The sequence below is a fragment of the Aythya fuligula genome, chromosome 5, assembly GCF_009819795.1.
Source record: "Aythya fuligula isolate bAytFul2 chromosome 5, bAytFul2.pri, whole genome shotgun sequence".
NCBI classification, from domain to species: domain Eukaryota; kingdom Metazoa; phylum Chordata; class Aves; order Anseriformes; family Anatidae; genus Aythya; species Aythya fuligula.
The window spans coordinates 34,012,951-34,033,951 of record NC_045563.1 but is presented as its reverse complement, the minus strand read 5'-3'; the positions used below and the strand labels follow the sequence as shown (position 1 = coordinate 34,033,951).

The following is a 21,001-nucleotide window of genomic DNA, read 5'->3' as shown; positions in this document are numbered from 1 at the left end:
GTGGTCAGTTCTTCTTGCAAGCCAGTGCAGGAGCTTTGTGTGGCTTTGTCCTCTGGCATTTTATGTTCTGCTTCGCTGCAAATTGGGTGTTTTTTCTGTGTGCAGCCTCTGGGCTGTACTACGGCATTGAAGGAATGCAGGTGACAGCTACAGTTGTGGCATTTAAAAGCACCTTTGGTTTTGCAGGTTGGGAGTGTCCCTTTTTACAGGAAATAGGAGTAATCCCATGAAATCATCCCCTTAAGGCAGGAAACAAACTAGAGGGGGAGATGCTGAAAAAATCCAGGCCTGTGCTGTATTTCAGAGTTAGGCACTAATATCATAAACAAGATTTTTCCCTAAATATTTTAAAAGGCAGAAGTCTTGACAGCTGTGGCAATAGGAATTACATACACTAGCACAGCAACCTTCTTGTAATGAATATGTCCTGCATCTTTTCTGTGTCTGGCTTTTCCTTCTTACCTATTCATTATCTGGAGGTAAGTGAAGGTATTAACATGCAATTGCACCTTTGCCCCAGCCCTTCCGATTATCACAGAGAAGCATCAAGCACTGGGCAGTTCAGGAAGGTGAGTCAGCTTGTAGGAACCTAAGGAAAACAGCAGTGGGATTTCTGAACCCCTTGTGAGGTGTATGAGTACACAGACAGTCCTGTCAGGTGAGCGCTGCTGAGGAAGCAGAATCAAATGGGATTCTCAAGGTACTTGAGCCACTGTGTTGTTTTGTCTGCTGTGGTTGGCAGCACCATTTAATGCTGTTCTGTAACCCATAGAGTAATCAAACACAAAATATAAACTGTCTGAGCGAAGTGAGCAATTTGTTTGTGAGACGACAGGTTGCACCACATAAATGACGGGAAATATTTGCCACAGCGGATGCAAGAGAACAAGGGTGATAGAGCAGGACTCCCTTCTGTGAAACCCTGTGCCAAAACCTGTCCATGTGTAAAACTCTGCTGTGTATGTGCAATTACCCATCGTGTTACTAGAGAGAGTGACAATGCTTCAGAGGAGGCCATCAGGATCTCTTTTCTAACAGGGTTGGTTTCCGTATACCCCCATCATAGTATACTGGTCCACTGGTAGCAATGGGTGACAGCTGTGTCTTTTATGCCAGTGAACACTTGGACCTTTGAGCTCCTCCTGAAAGGCTGTTCTTTGAAAGCGTCCCATCTAAGCCCATCACACCTGTAGCATTCATAAAGTACTTCCCCAACACCCTCTCCACCTTTCATATCAAAACTCTGTAATGTTTTGTCATGCCTCCAATTTCTTGCTCTTTAGGTTCTGAGGTCTCCTTTCCTTTCAGCCCACCATTTCTTATTGTATTTTCTGTATGTGGTCAGGTGTCTCACTGGGATATTATGGCCTGATCCCTGCTATACTAATGCTTGTAGTGTTCCTTCTGGTTCTAAGTATGACCAAACTCCCATCATTCAGACCTAAAACTGAAGTCATGAGAGAAAAAGGAGAAAGAAAACAGATGGGATAAAAGGCAAGGGAGGGAAGACAGGAAGAAGGAAAAAAATATTGGATCATTTGAATGTAAGTGAAAAAGGGAATTATAGTTATGTGGCATTAGGAGAGAGAAAAGAAAGAAAGAAAGATTTTGGAAAGCCAAGAAGTCAGTGAGAAAGGAAATATGGCAGGGAATTGGAGGAAGGGGAAAAAAAAAAAAGGAAATAAGGAGGAAATGCGGAATGAGAAGGGGATGGAGACAGGCATTTTAAAATGGAGATCAAGGTATATCCTTCCTCTGCTTTTTTCAAAGACGTCTTGACAGGCTGTTCCATTAAAAAGCATAACAACTAGAAAACTGTAATCCAGAAAATGTGATGGCATTAAAAACTACTACCACTGAGATTCTGGCTGCTGTGCTGCACAGAGTCCAGATATACAGGCTGTGAGTGCTTGCCAACTTGCAGCTCTCTCTTCTTTTCTCTGCCCTTAACGCACTGGGAAAAGCCAGCCCCTAGCAGTATGACTTTTCCTGCCAGCTGCTGCGTTTTGCACTTTCCCCTCTTTCAACTAATAATCTGTAAATTAGTTGTAAATACATTAAATGTGTGCTCCCCTCCTATTTCCTTTCTCCTGATGTGGTAATGGATCATCCTTTGAGGCTGATTACTATCAGGTAGGGAGCTGCAAATTTCTTCACATAGTATTATGCACTTTTAAATCTTAAGCAATTAATAGTTACTTCTTTAATTTTGCAATTTTTGCTACTCAGCTGGCTGACATCCAAAATTATTTCAACCAGTCTTGAAAGCAAGCCATGCTCCAAATTCCTCCCTGAGCTGTAGTTGTTTTGTTTGCTATCTACTTCGTAAATGTATGATGTGGTTTGTTTTTGAGACTTAACTGATGATATAATATTTCAGAGACCAGGATCTGTGGGAGATGGTATGGGCAAAAATTGCGTGAAAAGGCCTGTAATTTGATACAGATTGAAGTGTTTTGGTTAAATGTGCAGAAAAGCCTTCTGTAAATTCTTAGTGTAGAGCCTCAAAAACTACCTTTCTGGTCATTCTGATCCATGATTGCTACTGATACAGGAACTGATGGCCACAAACACAAACACACGGCTAGTCTGGGGCATGGGAGGAACTGTCACACCAGTCACACTGCTCCTCTGGAGGTTTCCAGCTCATAAGGAGGTGGCAATCTTGCATGTAGTCTGAAGAAATATGGAGGATGAACCTCCTCCTGAGTCTTCAGAAGACTTTGGAAACCACTCTTCTAGTTTACTCTGTTCCTGGGAAACCTTCTCCAAGTAGGGAAAATGCCCTTGGATCAGTTAACTACAGACATAGAGGACTTTATCACTGTACAGGTAACTACTGAGGACTGTGTGTTTTCATAAAATTTGAGAGACACAAAATGGAGCATAGGTCTCTGCTTCATATAGGCTACTTTGGTATGTGTAAAAGTGCTAGGTTTTATCCAGTACATCAGTAACTGTAACACGAAAGAAACGTACTCAAGCATTTAACTTTGAGTGCAGTGATATAAAAAAAAATCATTGATGATGCCAGTCTCTTTACTCAGAAAATAATATCTCCCAGTATTAAAACTGTCATGCCCTGATGCATGCAAATGCTGTTGTATAAATGTGATGGATATAAAGCACTATACTTTTATAGTATAATCATCATGTCCTAACAGGAATGTATTATAGCATTCTACAACTGTTTGGCTAAAGACTAGTTTCAAAATTAATTTCCCAGAAGATTTCTTCTTACCTGTGTCAAGGGTAAAGATGTAGACAACAGCAGTGCCCCTCTCTCCAATGAGTTTCCTTTCCTCTCCAAATCTTCCTTCACTGATGATAAAAGTGATTGTCTAAGACACTGCTCCTCCTGTGGGAAGAGGATGTAGCTGAGCCAGAATGGCCATTTGGTTTTGCTCTCCATTTTTTTGCAGAAGTGTTTATGTGTCTGAGAGCTAAGAGTGCTCACAGCTGGTCTTTTTTGTATTTTCAGCTTGTCAGAATGACCCCAGGTAAGGTATGGCAAGCACTCAAGGAAGAGAGTAGCGTGCTGTTTGCTGCCATGACAATTAGAGTTAGATCTCAGGCAGTTTGGTTACCTGGCTTTATCTATCCTCAAATTACGGAAATATGATTTGTAAATGAACAAAATAATTCCACTTGGAGTCTCTGCTCTTCATTCTATAAATTGAGACCGTCCAAATTTGTACAGTCAGATTTTAAATTAAATAACATTAGTTTAGTTGTTAATGCAGCCTCAGAGTTCTCTTCTTTTATGGTGTTGTCTGTGGAGCCAGCCAGGTAGGAGCAGAATAACTTGGTTTCACTGAAGGCCATAGAAATCCTTCCAGATGGTCCTATATGCATATAACTGGGCATTAACTCTACAGACATGGAAGTCTGTATGCAGAATCTGGGTATTCTTATCCACAGGTTTCCTTGCTGAAAGGATTCTGAACTTTCTTAAGATTCATCGCCTTTAGAGGGATTTCCAAATGAACATCATCATTTATGCTAATGGTTCTCTGAACTAATCAGCCTTGGGAAAGCTGGCCTGATCTAATAACAAGTATACAAGTATTTTTATTGTCCTGTGGCAGGTCTTCCAAGGTCAGGCAGGTCTTCTTTTCTGGCAAGGCCAAAAAAAAAAAAAAAAAAAAAAGGAATAATTGTTCTTTGCATGCAGCTGCAAGAGTTCTCCAGGATGCAGCTCAGTCTGTGACCTGAGGCCAGAAGATGCTCCTGCACTTTGTGGGCACAGCTATTTTTCATGCTGGAAATGCAGATGCTATGACACAGCCTACTGTTACTGGAGCTGCTAGTTTGTTATTCATTTGTTTTTCTGTGTTTGAAGGTGGTAATTTCCAGTGGGTATGCCTAGAGATGTTCATGTGCTCTTTTGTTAATGCTCTTTAGTTGAATAAAATCTCTGTAAAATAAAGCTAAAACACTGGATAGTGTATTACATTCACCTATTTACCTTGATACACTTTTCCAGCAGTTGCTGTCTAAAGTTCAGTTGCATTTCTCTGGAAAATGTACCAAAACATAACTCTTACCTGATTTGCACAGTTGTTGCCTATTTCCTTGCTTTTTTTTTTTTTTTTTTTTTGTCTAATTTAAGATACTGCTGGATGCAGTAGTCCTGGGTAATGATTGTAGCCATAGGCATTTACCTTGAAATCCTTGCTAACCGTTGCAAATGTCCACCACTTTCTCCCTGCTGTTGCAGACAATCAGGGACACCTCCTCCACACTCCACCCTCATCTCTCCTACCTACAGCTCATTTCTGCAAACCAAAGACCTAGTCTTGGCCTTGCTTCCCAAGGGGCAAGAATCAGGGGCAACCCAGGAGGAGCTGGAAGCAGCTGGCTGGTGCAATAAATAGCCTGTTAAGTGGTGGGGTTGACACCTTTGGGGCAGGGGTGGTGGTGGTGACAGCTCCTGTGGGGTGCAGAACTGTGCCTCTTTGCAGGCATGACAAAAGAGTGGCAGTGATGGAGGGACCCAGGGACAAGTACAGGATGAGAAAGGTGCCCTTGCTTCCTGACTTAAGAAAGGTAACACATCCCTTCCAGCTGCTGTTCTTGTCCTGTAGGAGCCTTCCCTAGAGCAGTCATCCTTGGTGCTCCATCATCTCCAGCAATGGGAGGGGAGACCTTTACTTATAGAGATGAGATGGGTGGGGCCTCAGGTCATTTTATAAAATAACTTGTCATTGACTCCTACAGGAGTAAACCCTGCAAACATGTCTCAGGAACTGCTTCCCGTGGACGTGCCCGAATCGTTCTATTATATGTATCCAGGGAAGACCACGATACCATCAGATACCAAAGCATTGGAGGTAAGATATCAGCTTTAAAAGTTTGTTACAGGCCCAGTTAAGATGTATTTGACAGAAAATAAAACCTGCTTTTATGATTGTATTGATATACATGGTATATTGATATACATGGTACTGTGCATACTTGCTGTCTGGTGGGACCAGGTGGCAATGCCTCTGCATGAAGGAGTTTTAAGATGAAACATTTTTTCATGGTGATAGCAATGTGGTGGCAAAAATCATCTTGCCCTCCACTGGAGCCAAAGATTTCAGCTTTACAGGCAAAATTAAAGTCTGCCTATCAAGGAGACAGAAAAATTAGAGAAAGTGGAAAAAAATAACAGACAGAGACAATGTTTAGGAGAGTGAATTGTCAGCGTAAACCCAGACCCACTTCCAAATAATATAAATAATAAAAATAAATAAAAAATGATTTCCATGCTTCACATTTTTCAGGAAATAAAAGCCATTGTGTTCAGTACAGCTTTTTCTTCCAGAATCAGATATAACTCTTATTAAAAACAAAGCATGTGTGCATCAATAACAAAATTTTGATACATTATGATTAACATAAGAACCTCATTTTGTTCTTGTAAAAGAGCTACGGACAGGATAATGCATGTGGAATGGGAAATTAATTTAATTTCCCCATTCCCACTTCGCTCTATTTCCCATTTTGTTTTTCATGGTTTGTGCCATTTCAAGATTTGCATTTAATTTTAACTGAAGTATGTTATATATTTTTCTCTGTGCTCTTTGGGTAAAGACACGTCCCTTCAGGAAGTACTCCGCAAACAGAAACAAAATATATCTGTAGGAACTGTCTCACAGCGGTGTTTTCCTATGAAGCATTTCAGAAATGGGCACTTTACATTTTAGAAGTGTTTTGGGACTTCTGTATCCTGGGGGGGGGAAGGGAAATAAATATTATATTTAAAATTTTGCAATTACAATATGTCTCAAGAATGAGGTGTGAACCCAGAGTAGACTGATTGGGATTATTTTTTTCATCAATATTTATTGACTCCTGAGAGTGAGAGCAGGTTGCCAAAAGATCATATTGAAAGCAAAACAAAACAAAACAAACAAACAAACAAAAAAAAAAAAAAAAAACAAAAAAACAACAACAACAACAAAAAACCTTTATTCACTGAATAAATTTAAGGAGTTTTTGGTTATCTTATGACTGACACTGCTCCTCCTTCATTGACTTGTTGAAAGTGCACCCCTTTACCCCCTGGATTTTGTGCCCGTGTGCACCAAACCATGTGGTGGTTTGTTCATTATGCTGAGCCCTGTGCCACAGCAGGGTGTAACCAACAGCTGTTCTAATTGGGGTTTAAGCATGAGTTATTGCAAGTAGGAATTAATAATCTATCCTGATAATGCTGTTGTTGTTTTAATGTTATCGTTTATTTCTTCAGGATGAAGACGACTCAGACTTGGACTCGGACTCTTTGGATTCTTTTGATTCTTTTGATCCTTTTGGAGGTAGTAGGCCTCAAGAACAAAATGAACGAAGTACTGAACCAGGCAAAGGTGATTTCAAGGTATTACGAATAAGAGAACTTTGAACCAAAAAGAGAAGAATGTTTTGTTTTGCTGAAAGGGGAGAAGGCTCAGGCAAATAAATAATGATGGCAGGAGTTTGAGTGGTACAAGAGAAACATCCCTAAATTTATTGTTTGGATGGTTTTATTCCACTTACATTTATGATTTTCAGAGTTTGCTCATTGTATTTCTCTCTTACCTGTTATTAGAACTATGCAGAGTATCTGCACACTGTTTTCATCCACTTATTTGTAAAGGAAATCCATCGGTGCACTTTCTTTTTCATCAATGCTTTTCATAACTGAAATGGTCAAAAATAACAGTGATTCCTGTTCTGCTGTAATGACTTTTCCAGTGCAACCTCTAATTTAGCAATTTATGGGGAAGTCCTAGATTATCGATCCCTGTCTTTTCACCACTTCTATGCCCCATCAAAAAAAAACTGTAATGGGGAATTTTATGAAAAGAAGGATGTTTGAATGTACTAATTTCAATGAGGGTTCTCATTGTGATACTTTGCCATTTGTGCAGTAAATACAGGTATTGTTTCCTATCTGTCAGGATTAGAGAAGTGTAAATGAAGATATGAATCACATATAACAATGTTTTCCAAAGAACTATCTGATTCTGAGCTAGATAATTTACAGCATTTTGCATTATAATTTATTTAGACACATTATATTGAGACAGAATAAAGCATAAATAGGAACTTTATCTGAAAGTTGAAGTAATATTGTAAATGAGTAGGCAGGTGAGCTTTGCCATATACTAGATATACATGGAGGTAGTCCTTGTAAAATATAGGCAACAAAAACTTTTAAAGCAAATTCACATTCGCATCCCAAGTTTTTTTCTTTCTTTGCATAAGCTACATTTTTCAAAGTTTAGCTTTTCTGTTTACCTAGTATTAGGATTTGTATTAAAAAAATAAAATCAGTCATTTAAAGATTTTACTATATTTTCTCAGGATATATATATAGACCAGTTTGGGGTCTTCTGGGATTTAAATCTTGCAAATATTTAACTTACAATCTCTGTTATCTCCAGTCTATAGGGATACCAATATTTTGAAACATTCATTAGGTGAAGAATTTTCTAGATAGAAAAAAACATGATGAGAAAAAATGAATTGATAAGACTTTAGTACAATGTTTTCTACTTACAACTGATAAGAAACCCAAAGTCATGAAGAGGGAAAGCAGAAAGATTTGAACTCCTGGGCTATAATTACCCATGATAATTATGCATACAACAGGTAACTTCTTGTCTTCATTTCTTAATCCCACACAATGATATGCTTGTTTTTGCATTATCTGCTCAGGATATAGGCTTAGATCAAAGACATTTCAGGGTGGTGAAATTTTGAGGAAGCAGATGTGATAGTAGTGGACCAAAAGAAGCATCTTATGTGTATGGGATCATAAACTTGTAGATCACTATACTGCACCTGTTTCTTACAGAAGGATTATTTTTCACATTTCAAAATTCCAAAAAACATGACAATCCATTGGTGATGGACAGAGTTGTTGTTATTGCATCTGGTTACATGATCACAGTTTTTTCTTCTATGATTAGAACATAGTTCTCTATCCGATGTGCTTGTATGATTATCATTTCATTATTGCAGCATATCATGTGTTTGCACGAAGGACACATCACATGGTCTTATGTAAATGTTATGCTCCAATGTAAGTATTTTATCACTGGAAGACTTAAATGAAGGTTGATGGCTGCTAAGAGGAGTGAACTGTTAAAAATATCTATTACAGCATATTCCAGCAAATGCATGTGCCTTTACGCCAACATGTTGATTTTTATCTGCATTAAGAAATATATATTATACAGGCTTTGACTGGTACTTTGCTCTATGTTAAAGCTGCAGTCAGAATCAGATATGGCGTTGCAGGCATCAGTGCTTATATTAAAATATTTAAGGATTGTAGTAGGTTTCATACAACAATTCATGTGGAGGAAGGGAAGTGAAATAATGGATATTTACTTCTGAATACAACATGAGACATGTCCTAAAGAGGTTAAGATACCTCATACTTTCAGTGAATGATACTTCATTTCACTGCCAGGCAAGGACTCCTTGTTCTTTTAGGGTTTATACTGCTGTGAGAACAGCAGCACTTTACCAGAAGAGGGACAGGTTAAACTCTTCATCCCTGTGCAAAGCAGGAACCCTGGCTCCCACTGGGTTTTGGAGCTGGAAGCAGCTCCTAAGATCATGGGAAAAGTGGGGAGCTTCTTCCCTGCCTCTTATACAGGCTAGATTTAGTTATGAGAAGCAGCAGCATGTGCTGTCACTGAGCTTGGAGGGAATCAGGATCTGAAGCAGGCATGAGGTCCCTGCTGCTGAAATGATGCACTTCAGCATGCCTTCTGCTTCAAAAATAAGACAAAGGAAGCCACTTCCAATTAGCTCTTAGCTTTGAAATAAGGTCTATCTTTGACATTGAAAACGTAAAACATGTCTGCCTGAGACAGACCTCTAGATTCCCCTGACAATCAGTAGTCATACACAGAGATTTTTCAGAGGCTGATGCATGTCCTGTGGTAATGTCTGCCTTAGGATGAGACTCCAGAAATGCCTAACAGCTGTCCAGTGTAAACACCTGTTTTAAAGCTATCTGGAATTACGTGTGACGAGTCTCAATCCTCTGTCAGATGACCCAGTTAATGTCTTTCTCTCATGTTTATTCTGGTTATGAAGAGCAAAACAGGACAAAAGAGCTGTGTCTTTTCACTGATGGCCTATCTTATTCCCCTGGCTAAAATTCTATATGTGAAAATAATCCTGTATGTGTAGTTGAGTGTTTTATGTTTTCAAATGGACCCACTTTTCAAAATTTGAAGAAATCCAACCATTGAGTAAGTGGAAATACTAAAGATGGAGAATGATTTTAAGAGTACTGATGTATCAACTAGCTTGAGTTGTCAGTAAAATAGTAAACCTCCTTAGAAGCTGGGGTCACAGTGCACTGACATGTTGTGCTGATTAGTATTTGAAATCCTGCTTTTTTTTTGGAATTACATTTTTAAGCACAGCAACATGTGTACACTCTTATTCCTTGGAAGTATTCAGAAGCCCATGATGGATATGTGTATGAGGAAGTAATGATCTGAAGGACGTAATTCCTGTGGCCAAGTCTACACCTGTCCTGCTTCTGCAGGCACAGGTGAATTTTCCCTGTTGACACCAGTATTATCATGGCTGTATGAATGAAAGGAGTGTTTCTGTCTGGCTGTGAGGGTGTTTGATTCCAACAACATCCAACCAAGACTTCTGTTGAAAAGAAAGGCTGATTAGAAGTTATGTTCCTAAAACATGCAAGAAGCAACTTGTGAAAAACAGCCTGTGGCAGCTGTATTGCTGGCATCTGTCCCCTTGGCACTCCCCAGGCCCCTGTGCAGCCGCAGCGCCAGTGTCTGGAGGAGGCGAAAGAAGGAAGCAATTAGAGCAACTGCTTTTCCGGTGTGGAGCCTGGGTTCCTCAAGAATGAGGAAGAACTTCAGAGACATCACCAAAACCAGCAGCCAGCCACGCTTAACCCAGGCAGCACACCACGGTGGGCTCCCCTGTCATATACCATGGCAGTGGTTGGTGGGGCCTGGCTTGACTGAGTGCATGCACAACCTGAAGAACCCCAAATAAGCCTATAGACATACCCTACAGAAACCTGTGGATACACACTAAAAGAGACCTGATTCACAGATAGCTCAACATGGGCACTTCTTCACACAGCACCAACTCTAGATGCACTGTCAGCAGAACAGTATTTTAGTTCCTTTGATTTGGTCTCTGGCTGCCATCTAGTTAAATTAGCAGCCGGAGATGAAGAAAGGAGTGCCCTGGTGACATCCTGTGCATGATTTCATCTCAGCAGAATGTTTCTCTGTGCCAGGATTGCAAGGGGACGTTAGTAAAGGCAGGGAAGTTATCTTTGCCAGGAAAGGCTGCTGTGCCAGTAGATGACACAGGAATGGATAGAGGTGTTACTATTGGGTGTGCAGGGAAAATGCGTGGGTGGAGAGGAAGCTCTTTTCATGGTTTTCATAGATAACATTTTTTTTTCAGCTTGATATGTAGAAGTGGCCTTTTTCAACTGTTATAAAAGTCAATTTATTTATTTATAAAGGGCAATAATCAAGACTGAGAATGTGTTTTCTGCCCCTTGAAGTTCAAGAGCAAATTCTCCTCTGGGGTCAGTGATGTTGGATGACTGTTTTTTATTTTGGGCAAGCAGCTATCATATTCTGCTAGCTGATCACATATCTATGGTAAACCAGGCAGCTAACACAGAAAAACAAAATATGCATTGATCTGATGTATATTTGACCATACTGTTATGAAACTGTGAGGCTCGGGTAATCTACAGTAGGCATGGTGGAGTAGTGAAATCACAAGCTAGGAAGATGCTGCTAGCAATAGCCCATGTTGGAAGAATCTGTTAGATGAAGAAGTCTAAAGGCTGAAGAAAGGCATGGAGAGAAAAGCAAGTAAAAAAGGTAAAGAAGACTAATCATTCTCTGGTCTCATGGATGCATTAGGAAGAACTGTCATTTTGGAGCTCCATAGCCAACTGCAATGTGACAGGATGTATTATACAGCTAAAATAGTGGAGTATTTACACCAGTGCTTCTTGAGATGGATGCATGCCACACATACCTACATGTGAATATGAGTGTGACTTTAGAGAGGGCTGGGATAGACATAGGGACACACAAATATGTCAGGAATGTAGGCTGCCTGGAATCCCTGGAGTACTCATGACAGAGAAAATTCTGTTTTCAGATTCTTACTAGATTGGATGGGAGAAAGTTGGATCATTTATATGGTGCAGGAATCCTTTATTTCCACCAACACAGTAACTTGGTGCCAAATTTCATACTACAGTATTCTTTCTTTTGAGAAGTGGTGGAAAACTGGAAGAGAGTCTGCTCTATGTTTGGTGAGGCTGCTGTTTGGAAAATCCCAGTAAAACTTTGTTTTCCTGGGAGTACAAATAAACTAGCAGTGTAAGCTTCGCTTATGCACTGGCATCCCAGCATGCTACATTGTTTGCAGTTCTGTTATATGAATATGTACATAAAGCACAATTTGGGAAACACTGAAATGAAGACAGGCTAACAGGCTGACAATCAATGAAACAGTCACAGAGTAGCTAAATCAGTCTTGCTTTTGTTAAAAGCAAAACTATGAGGTTACATTGCTAAATTATGGTTGTCCCAGGCAGGACTCTGCTTGGGGTCTTTCACCATGCAAGGCAATGCTAAAAACCCTTGGTGTGTGGAACAAGGTGACAGAGCAGCAACACTTTTTTGTAAAGAGATCATAGTAAGTTTTAAGTAAACTAGATAACAGAACTTACATCCTTCACTTTATGCATGCGCAGCTGGTATTTTCTTTGTATAATTAGATCCTAAATTATGTTAAGATTGTCACAGTTTAAATACAATTCCTTTGTTTGATAAGTTACTGAAATTAATTAAAATAGCAAATTCTCCAGGGAGCAGTAGAACTAATGAGATCTGACCACATGGTGATTTCAGGTCTCCTTGGTTTTGGTACCAAGGTGGGGCTGCCTGGCTGCTTCCTCTCTGTAGGTGGCTGGCTCATAGCATCTGCTTCTCCCACAGTGCAAGTGCAGCAACTGACTTGTACTGCTTCTATGAAGCCACTGATTCTTTGTGAAACTTCAGAATGTCTATTAGCAAAACCCACATGTCTGAGAACCAATTTCCCCATGTCAAATGGGGAACTTTGGCCAAATTTGACATTAGAAAATCATTACATGGGAACCAGGGAATAGGTGATCAGATGGCAGCAACTGAGTAATGCATCATTTAAAAAAACAAACAAACAAAACAACAACAAAAAAAATCAACCAAACCAGTGTGCTTCCTGAATGTGTCTTATCTAAAAATCTCAAACTACTTTGCAAATATGGAATCAATCAGTTCTTACTCAAGCAAGTGAGCCATTTGCTTGAGGAAGTATAACTGGAACTGATCCATGAGCTGGCAGCACCTTGTGCAATCTCTGAACTCTCCTGAGCAAAACTGTTGCATGTGAACAGCTCCATGCTTATGCAGATCCTACCAAACAATGAGTTTCTGCCTTCTAGGGCATATCCTGGCTCCAAGGTGCCCAGACTCGTTCCTAACAGGTGAGTGTGGTGATCCACCTTTGCTAATTACCCAGCTGAGAAGAAGATAAATAACTGGGTGGAGAACTTTGTTAATATAGCTGTACCTTTTCGGAAATTTGAGCCTGTGTAGAGCATGGAGTAGCTCTGAGGACATACCACTCTATCAGTTATCGCTTGCAAATTTGGCAGTTTCTGTTATCTTCCTTGAAACAGAAGGCAGGTGAATTGCTGAGAGTGAATTTCATGAAATAAAAGTACTAAAAAAGGCAGAAAGCAAGGATTTCTTGTGGCACATACAGAAGGGACAGCCAGAACCCTTTTTAAGATCTCAGTGTAACATTTTAACATAACATGATGTGTTATGGAAGACAAGAGAGTTTTAAACACAAGCAGAAAAAGTATTTTGTTGTAACAGAAGAGGGCTAATTGTCTTCCCATCTGAAATTAAAGTCTTTTTTTTTTGTTCTGTTCTATTAAAAAATAAAAATAAAAATTGGCAATAGTATACATATTGTTTTAAGCGAGGTTCTTCCAGCCTCTCTTTATCTGCCTTAACATCTATTTTGTCTGCTTGTTTATAGTCATTCTAGGAAGTTTCTGAAGTGCTATAGAAATAGAAGGATGCTCCTACATGAGAGGAAATCGGTTTATAAAAATAGCAGTTGTCAAACAGAATGATTTGGAGGGCTCTGCTGTAACCGCTTATGCAGGTGGAAATGTTTCTAGGAGTGTGAGGAAACGACCATGTGTTACAGTAGCAGGAAATGCTGATTTATTTATTGGCTTTGTTAGAGTAGCCTTTTGCAGACAGGGCTGAGCCAGAGACAGCTTTTTGGAATGAGCCAGCAGGAAATTACCTTCCTTAGGAGAAGGAAATCACGTTATCCTCTAATAATAAATAGGAAGAGGTGCCTGCAGTCACAAAATCTGGAGAGACTTGTTTTATAGAAGATTGTGGCTGAGATATTTAAAGGGGCCAGAATAACTTAAGCACTTTCCTTTTTCAGGGTTTTTGAAGGGGGTGTTAATTTTTATTTTTTCCCAAAGGCAACCAATACCTAACTCCTTAAGCCCTTACATTCTCTGGACATAATTCTCAGTCATTAGTTTATGAGGTACTTGTGATTTAGAAAAGCTCAGCTCAGATTATTGCTCTTTTATTTGTTTGTTCATTTTTTATTGTTGTTGTTTGCTTGTTTTTTCTTGGAGAGTTGTAACGAGAAAAAAAAAAAAAAGAGAGAGATTATGAGATGGCTTTCTATGTTTTTGAAGCAGAAGTCAAAAACACCTTTCAGAGCAGTGGTTAGCACCATGCAACAACAGCTGTTCTCTGGAGAGATCTTTTCAGTGCAATGGGACTTCATAGGTGAATACTACAGTGATTGTAACTTTGAGGAAGATTATCAGTATTTTGACAACTACATCATGGTGCTCACCAAATCATTTGTTGTATTCAATAGACTTATTGTAGCTATGTTCTATAGCATTTGCAATCTTTTTGCATACAGTCTCATTTGACATGAATATATTCCTTTCTTGTTTGCTCTAATGAGCCAACCAGCCTCTGAGTGACACAGTATTAAGACAGAATGTATAAAATGTTCAAATAAGGCTTCTTTAATAGCAGAAGCTTTTGACAAATAAAAAGAAACGACACCTGGCTTGGAATGCCTTTAAATTTCAAATTGCTGCAGGCTTGGAACAGTTATAGGAAATACCATTTTGTATTTCTCTGTGTTCTTCAAGCCAACCAAGACCATGGTAAGGCAGGGGGTACCGAGCAGTCTGCTCTAACCCACTACAGTTATCCTTGCACCATGTTTTTACTCTGTGTTGTTGCAGATTTTCATCTGCAGAACACTGAGAAGGTTGACATAATTTTTACTGACTGTATTATTGTTTAGTAGCACTTGATTAGGTTGCAATTTTATTTTTTTTTCTGAAATTTTATTCATACTCTGTTTCCTACCATTCTCCAGATAGAATCATCTCCCTGCTACCTGCTGACTGTGAGGATCATCCGAATGAGAAATCTCCAGCGAGCAGATGCTTGTAAGTATCCCTATTGTTCCTTCAAATAGCTCATTTTCTTGAAAGTACTTAGGAGATAACTGGACACTGTAAACACAAACGTAAACATCAAAAAAGTAAAGTTGATGGCATCACTAGGATATATCTAAACAAATACATTACTTTGGGATGCCTGCTTATTAGATAACTATAAGAATCAAGATCTATTTTATCCTATAAGGATAAGTGGTTAAATGAAAATATGTATTTAGTATGGAAAACAGCATATCCTTCAAAAGAAGGTAAGTGGTATGTCAGAGTACAGGCAAAAAGCTTTCTTTTATAACTATAAAGCAACCTTTTGCAAGTATTTCTAAAATAATCCAGTGTTTATTTAAACTAATTGTTATAAACTAGGTCAGTCCTTGTTGCTTCCTGCTGTTTCACAGAATGTTATTTCAGCGGTATCTGGTTGAAAAGTGAATGCTCTTTTGAGGATAATTACTTTCTCCCAAAGAAAGAAAAATTTCTGACATGTACCGATGAAAAAGACCATATTCTTATGCCCACCAGTAAATTGGTAGTTTTTCTAATACATTTATAAAAACTGCAATTCATGAATTTAGATGTTCTTCCAATGTCTCTTGTCAGTTTCTAACAAGCAAAAGTGATACTGAGGGATTGCTAAGTAGACATTGATCAGTGTTGCTGACCCTTGCTGCTGTGCCTGTTCATCCTGTAGCCCAAAGTATACCTCTGTGTGGCTGGTACATATAAAACCTGGAGGAATAGAACAAAACAAAAACCAGCACCAAGCAAGAGAATGAGAGCAAGATCCCCTCTCCAATACTCTGTGGTTGTCTTGTTTTTCTGCAAGGTGTATCAGAGGACTTCCCTGTGTCACAGCTCTGAGTGATATATATTATATATTATATTATATTATATATATTATATTGTATCATTGGGTCACACTCTCTGCACTTGCACCTTCCTCCCTGTCCATGGCTGTGGCGCATGTGTGATGATGCAATAAAAGAGAAAAGTTTCATCAAGGACTTGTTTAAGCTCTTCTGCATGTCAGCTGACAAGATGAAATCACAAATAACCAGGTTGTAGAAGGGGATTGAGCAAGCAGAACTGAAGCAGTATTTTGAATTAAATGCACAGCTAACTAGTTTGCCTGCACCCACTCATATAATTAAAGATTATTTGATATGCTTTGTATCTCAAAGTACAGTTAATATGCAAGAAGGATGAATCACATCAGTAGAACAGAGTACTTTGTAAATCAAGCAGGCATTGATCTCCAGTGATAAACCAAAGTCATGTAGCAGTCATACAGAATTACATTAAAAACATTTTAAAATCATTATCATTACCTCTGGGTATCGAAACATGAATGCCTGTTTTTGCAATTTCAACATTGTTTGAAGCATTATCTGCATAGGGTTTCCCAGATTAAAAACAAAAAATAAAATAACAGTCCTACAAAATTAAATCAATGCTCCTAAAAAACTTTGAGAGGGATATATTCACTAGGTCCACCACAGATTAGCTTGTTGCTTCTACTCTGTAGAAAGGTGCAAAAGGCCTATTGCCCAGCAGTAAAATGATTAAGAATTTCTGAATGTGCCCCATCCAAGACAGACATGCTTCTTGGAAATGTATAGACTGAATACTGGAGTTGGACAAGTAGTAGACAATTAAAAGTTATGTTTTAAGACAGGAGGCCAGCCTTAAAATCTAGGCACTAAATCAATTCTGTATACAAATGAAATAAAGACAAGCAGCTTTCTTTGCAAGAAAAAGGTGCGGATGAGACAATTTGTCCCTCCTTCAGAGTGGTATTTATGTGCATAAGCAAGGCAAAATGTGCAAGGCAGCCAGGCTGGCAAGGCTGACTAGACCAACCCTCACCAGTGAGACATTTAAGATTAGCAGCCAATGTTTTCAATTTTAGCAGTTTCCTAGCAGCTTGCTGCAAATATGCATCAACTTTGTGCTGCAGTGGTTCTCTGTTGTCTATTAATGAAGCACTTGATGCTGCTTATTGTTCATCTGCACTCATGGGAATTGTGAAGACCTGGGTATGTCTTCCACAACTGAATGCAAGAAGGATATGCATATGAGTAGAGCAGAAAGCAAAGGGTTATAGTATACAGACAAAATATCTGAAATGACATCCCTGACAATCACTGTTCCCACTGTCATCAGTCTGTGAAGCCCACTATGTTGTCTGTGAAGGGGAAAAAGATGCTACTAGGATAATTTCTTTTGCTTCTGCTTGTGGACTTGAACACAGAGTAGACAGGTAGCCCTTAGTAAACCTTTTTCTTCCCTTTGTGATTTTGTTCTTTAAGAAAAGGAAGAAACCTGAATGTTGAAGGTGGAATTTCCTCTTGACTAGCACAATCAGCAATAAAGTACAAGGAAGGGGGCTAAGAGAGAAGAGTGGTGGGAAGGTAGAAGTGAGTTAGAGCAGAAGATAATACTCCAGACAGGACAGTTAATCTGCTTTCAGAACCTAATAATACATACATGTATGTGTATGTGTATTTTAGTTCAAGATGAGATATAGAAGGTGGGAAAGACCAGGAGAGAGTTAGGGCATGGCAAATATTTTTTAAGCTAACTTCTATCAGAGAAATTTAATTTTTTGACTCTTCAGGAATAAGTTAATTTCTCCACATTTTTTTTAGAAAAATTACAGCAGTTTTTTTTATTATTATTATTTCTGTATTATAACATTAAAACAAGTAGAAAAAATAATAAAAATAATAAAATATCAATTGATGAAGCACAAAACATTATGTAATTTCTCAAGCAATTTCTGAATTTAAGTTCTTCATGCTAACATGGAAAGAAAAGCAGGGAGCTTTTTTGAACAAATACACTTTCAACAACATAAAATGCATCCTCCACACAGTTTGATACACAACAAATGGCTGTAGGGAGACGTTGCAAAACCTCAAGAACAAGGAAAGAAAAGCAGAAGACAAGAAAAAACTCCTGTTGCAGCCCAGCAAGTTTTTGACTTTCTGCATGAGTAGATATGCAAGCTCTGTTCTCCTGACCTACCTGCAGAGTCCTTACCTGCTGCTGCTGAAGGGTACTCTCCATTTATTATCATCACTTATCTCTCTCAAAAGTTCCTTATCAAAGGACACACATTCTCAGAGTTACTTTTTTCATGATGTATCTGCTCATTTTACTGTTAAGAAATGTCTGTGTGAGAGAATGTTTTGTAGTTCTGAAGGCTTCTTCAGTATTTTGGATGAACTGCATGAACATACTCTTTGCACAGAGCACATCATATACTTATGTGTAGGTATTTGAGATGTGCTTTAATTTAGGTGACTTTGAGAAATGGGATGGAATATCCTTCACTAACAGGAAACTCTGATCCTGTTTTATATACATCACTGTCATCCATAACTCACATCAGAAAGAACAGAAAACACCTTCTGTTCTAGGTCATCTTATTGTCTGTGCTTTTTCCCTTTCAAAAGGGTATCTTGAAAAAGAACTATGTAACCTCAGGTGTTTCTGCCTCTAAATAAATCGCACTTAGTGTTGGTACCATAAGGTCACCTTTTCAGTCTCATGCAGCACTGCTTACTTTGCCACATTAACAATGCTCTGTCTCTTTTCCTACTTAGTAAGCCAGGCTGATTGTTACGTGTCGTTGTGGTTGCCTACTGCAACAATTGAGAAGTCCCGCACCAAAACCATAAGAAACTCCAATGACCCAGTTTGGAATGAAACCTTCTACTTCAGGATCCAGAGCAAGGTCAAGGTAAGGAGACGGAGTTGTCTGCTTGAAGCGTACTGAAGATGTTTGTGTATGGTGGGTCCTATCTATCCCATGAACCATGCCCAGGAATTGTTTAAGATACAGTATAAGATAAGGGACTGTTCAAATTGTTGATCATTAAAGATGGCTGAGTGCCCATGCCTGGAAACCTTTGATGGTGCTGTTTAAATTGCTTAGAGAGGCATAACCACAGGGTTCAGAGTTAAATTAAAACAGCAAACCTTAGACGTTAAATAAGCAGTAGTAATTCTGTAGAGTTTGTTGGAAATGATGTAAACAAGCAGAGGTCTCAGAATTCAGACTTTTTGTAGAACTTCATCCCCACATGGCCTTTTCTTGCAACTAATTCACTGTGAAGGGAAACTTCATATCATGCTAAAGCTCGGTGGAACTTATTTGCGCATTAGATCCTACTAATGCACGTATAAGACAAAGGTTTGGTGTGTAACTGGTTTGCCATGCATCTTATGTGCTGCTGAACAGTGTGGAAGTGCAACAGCAGAGAGCACCTGCTTCTGAGATTTCTCCCTAGTATATTTTCTGCAAAATGGATAAGTAAGCTTATCCATCTAAACCCTGGTTTACTGAATGTGAACTTGTGGGCAAACACAGCTTCTCCTGTGTCGTGGAAGCACAGTGTCTGTGCCTATGGACATGCTACACCACACTCCTGGTGTCTCTCGCCTACCCAGGCAGCTTTATGAACCACATTGAATGAATTAAAAGCTGCTCTTTGCTGTTTGGGACCCTATTGGTCTATCCCTGGTGGGACTGTGTTGGAAGCATACAGTGTTTGTATTTTCAAGTGCCGATCTACAAAAACTGGCTCTTACAGGAGTATAACATGATGAAAAAATATTTTTTATTCAAGATGTTTTCAGTCTGCATAGCCTGATACAGTGTGTATGAATGCTAGCCTAGTGTTACCAGAGAGACAGGGACTGAGCACTTTTTTCAAGTTTTAGGCAAACTAGAGACTCTTACCAGTCAGTGTAAGGTAGATAGAGAATCTGGGAGCTGAATAAGCTGTCATGTAGATATAGCAGATATATTACTCATGTAGGGGCAATAAAGCTGAAATGGGGAAGAATTCATATTCAAATTATAGTATGTTTCTCCCAAGAAAGATTATACTTAATTCCTCAACTTTTGTTCCTACGCACATTCCCAATATTCCTAGAGCCAGTGATGTCCAGACTTTAGAAACTCTAAAACCCCTCTGCTTCTCTTTCCAGAATGTGCTGGAGCTGACAGTGTATGACGAGGATTTTGCCACTCCAGATGACCATCTCCTCTGTGCGCTCTTTGATACTGCTAAACTTCCAATTGATAGAACAGTGCTCCTGTATTTTAAGCCCAGCTCAACGGTGAGACTGTGAGATCAATGCCTGCATGATCGGGCAGAATGGAGTGTAGAGGGCACACTTACCTAAGTTTTCAAGCCTTATCTATAAATTGTAATGTATTTCTGTTTCCTGGCTTATGTGTTGCATTGCTTTGCCCTACTTCCATGTCTCTGGCAAACCATATTGCAGCTCTTCTCTGTGGTATCTTCCACGAAGAAGTCCTTTTTGGCTACAGCTACTTGTCGGCATTAGTTAATATTCTTGGCACAGCATCCTTGTTTTATTTCCTGTGAATGAACTCAGGGAGTGTCGCACTAATTTGTCACTGATCTAGCAGCTATGTGACTCCATCACTTAAATCAGGTAGGGGTTTAAAATACAGCAACCAAGAAACTAGTGGGGAATTATACAATGATTCCAAAATCTTGGGGTGAGATTTCTGAATCCACTGTGGTTCACTTGCCCCAATAAGGGGTACTTTAATTGCCATTCAAAATATAAATACAAAAAACGTAGTCATAAATCTGGATTGGAGAACCCCTCCTTGTAGTATTTTTATAAATGGTTAAAGAATATATAACTGAAGCACTGTGATACGTGGGGGAGAGATCTATCTAACTGTGCTATCTCTGAACAATACCAAGGCTGCACAGCTGCTGCAGAGTGAACAATCTGTAAAGATTTTTTTTCCAGGTAATTCATAGCCACTGCTGTCTGCTCCTTTGATTGCATCTCCTTTTACATCAAAAGCATGCCAGGCAGGAAATCTGAAGGTGCCCCTGTGTGTACCTCAGCAATGTCCTCTGCTGTGCG

General features: G+C 39.2%; 1 protein-coding gene across 1 annotated transcript in view; it reads left to right on the top strand.

The window, feature by feature from the left end:
* Positions 1–5,237: 5,237 nt before the first annotated feature.
* Positions 5,238–21,001, top strand: part of LOC116489567 (cytosolic phospholipase A2 epsilon-like) — a 32,029-nt gene continuing 16,265 nt past the window's right edge. The window contains exons 1-5 of the mRNA XM_032187996.1: positions 5,238–5,333; positions 6,737–6,862; positions 14,998–15,070; positions 18,688–18,824; positions 20,078–20,209. Of these exons, the coding sequence (XP_032043887.1) occupies positions 5,238–5,333; positions 6,737–6,862; positions 14,998–15,070; positions 18,688–18,824; positions 20,078–20,209 (564 nt within the window). The remainder of the gene's footprint in view (positions 5,334–6,736; positions 6,863–14,997; positions 15,071–18,687; positions 18,825–20,077; positions 20,210–21,001) is intronic.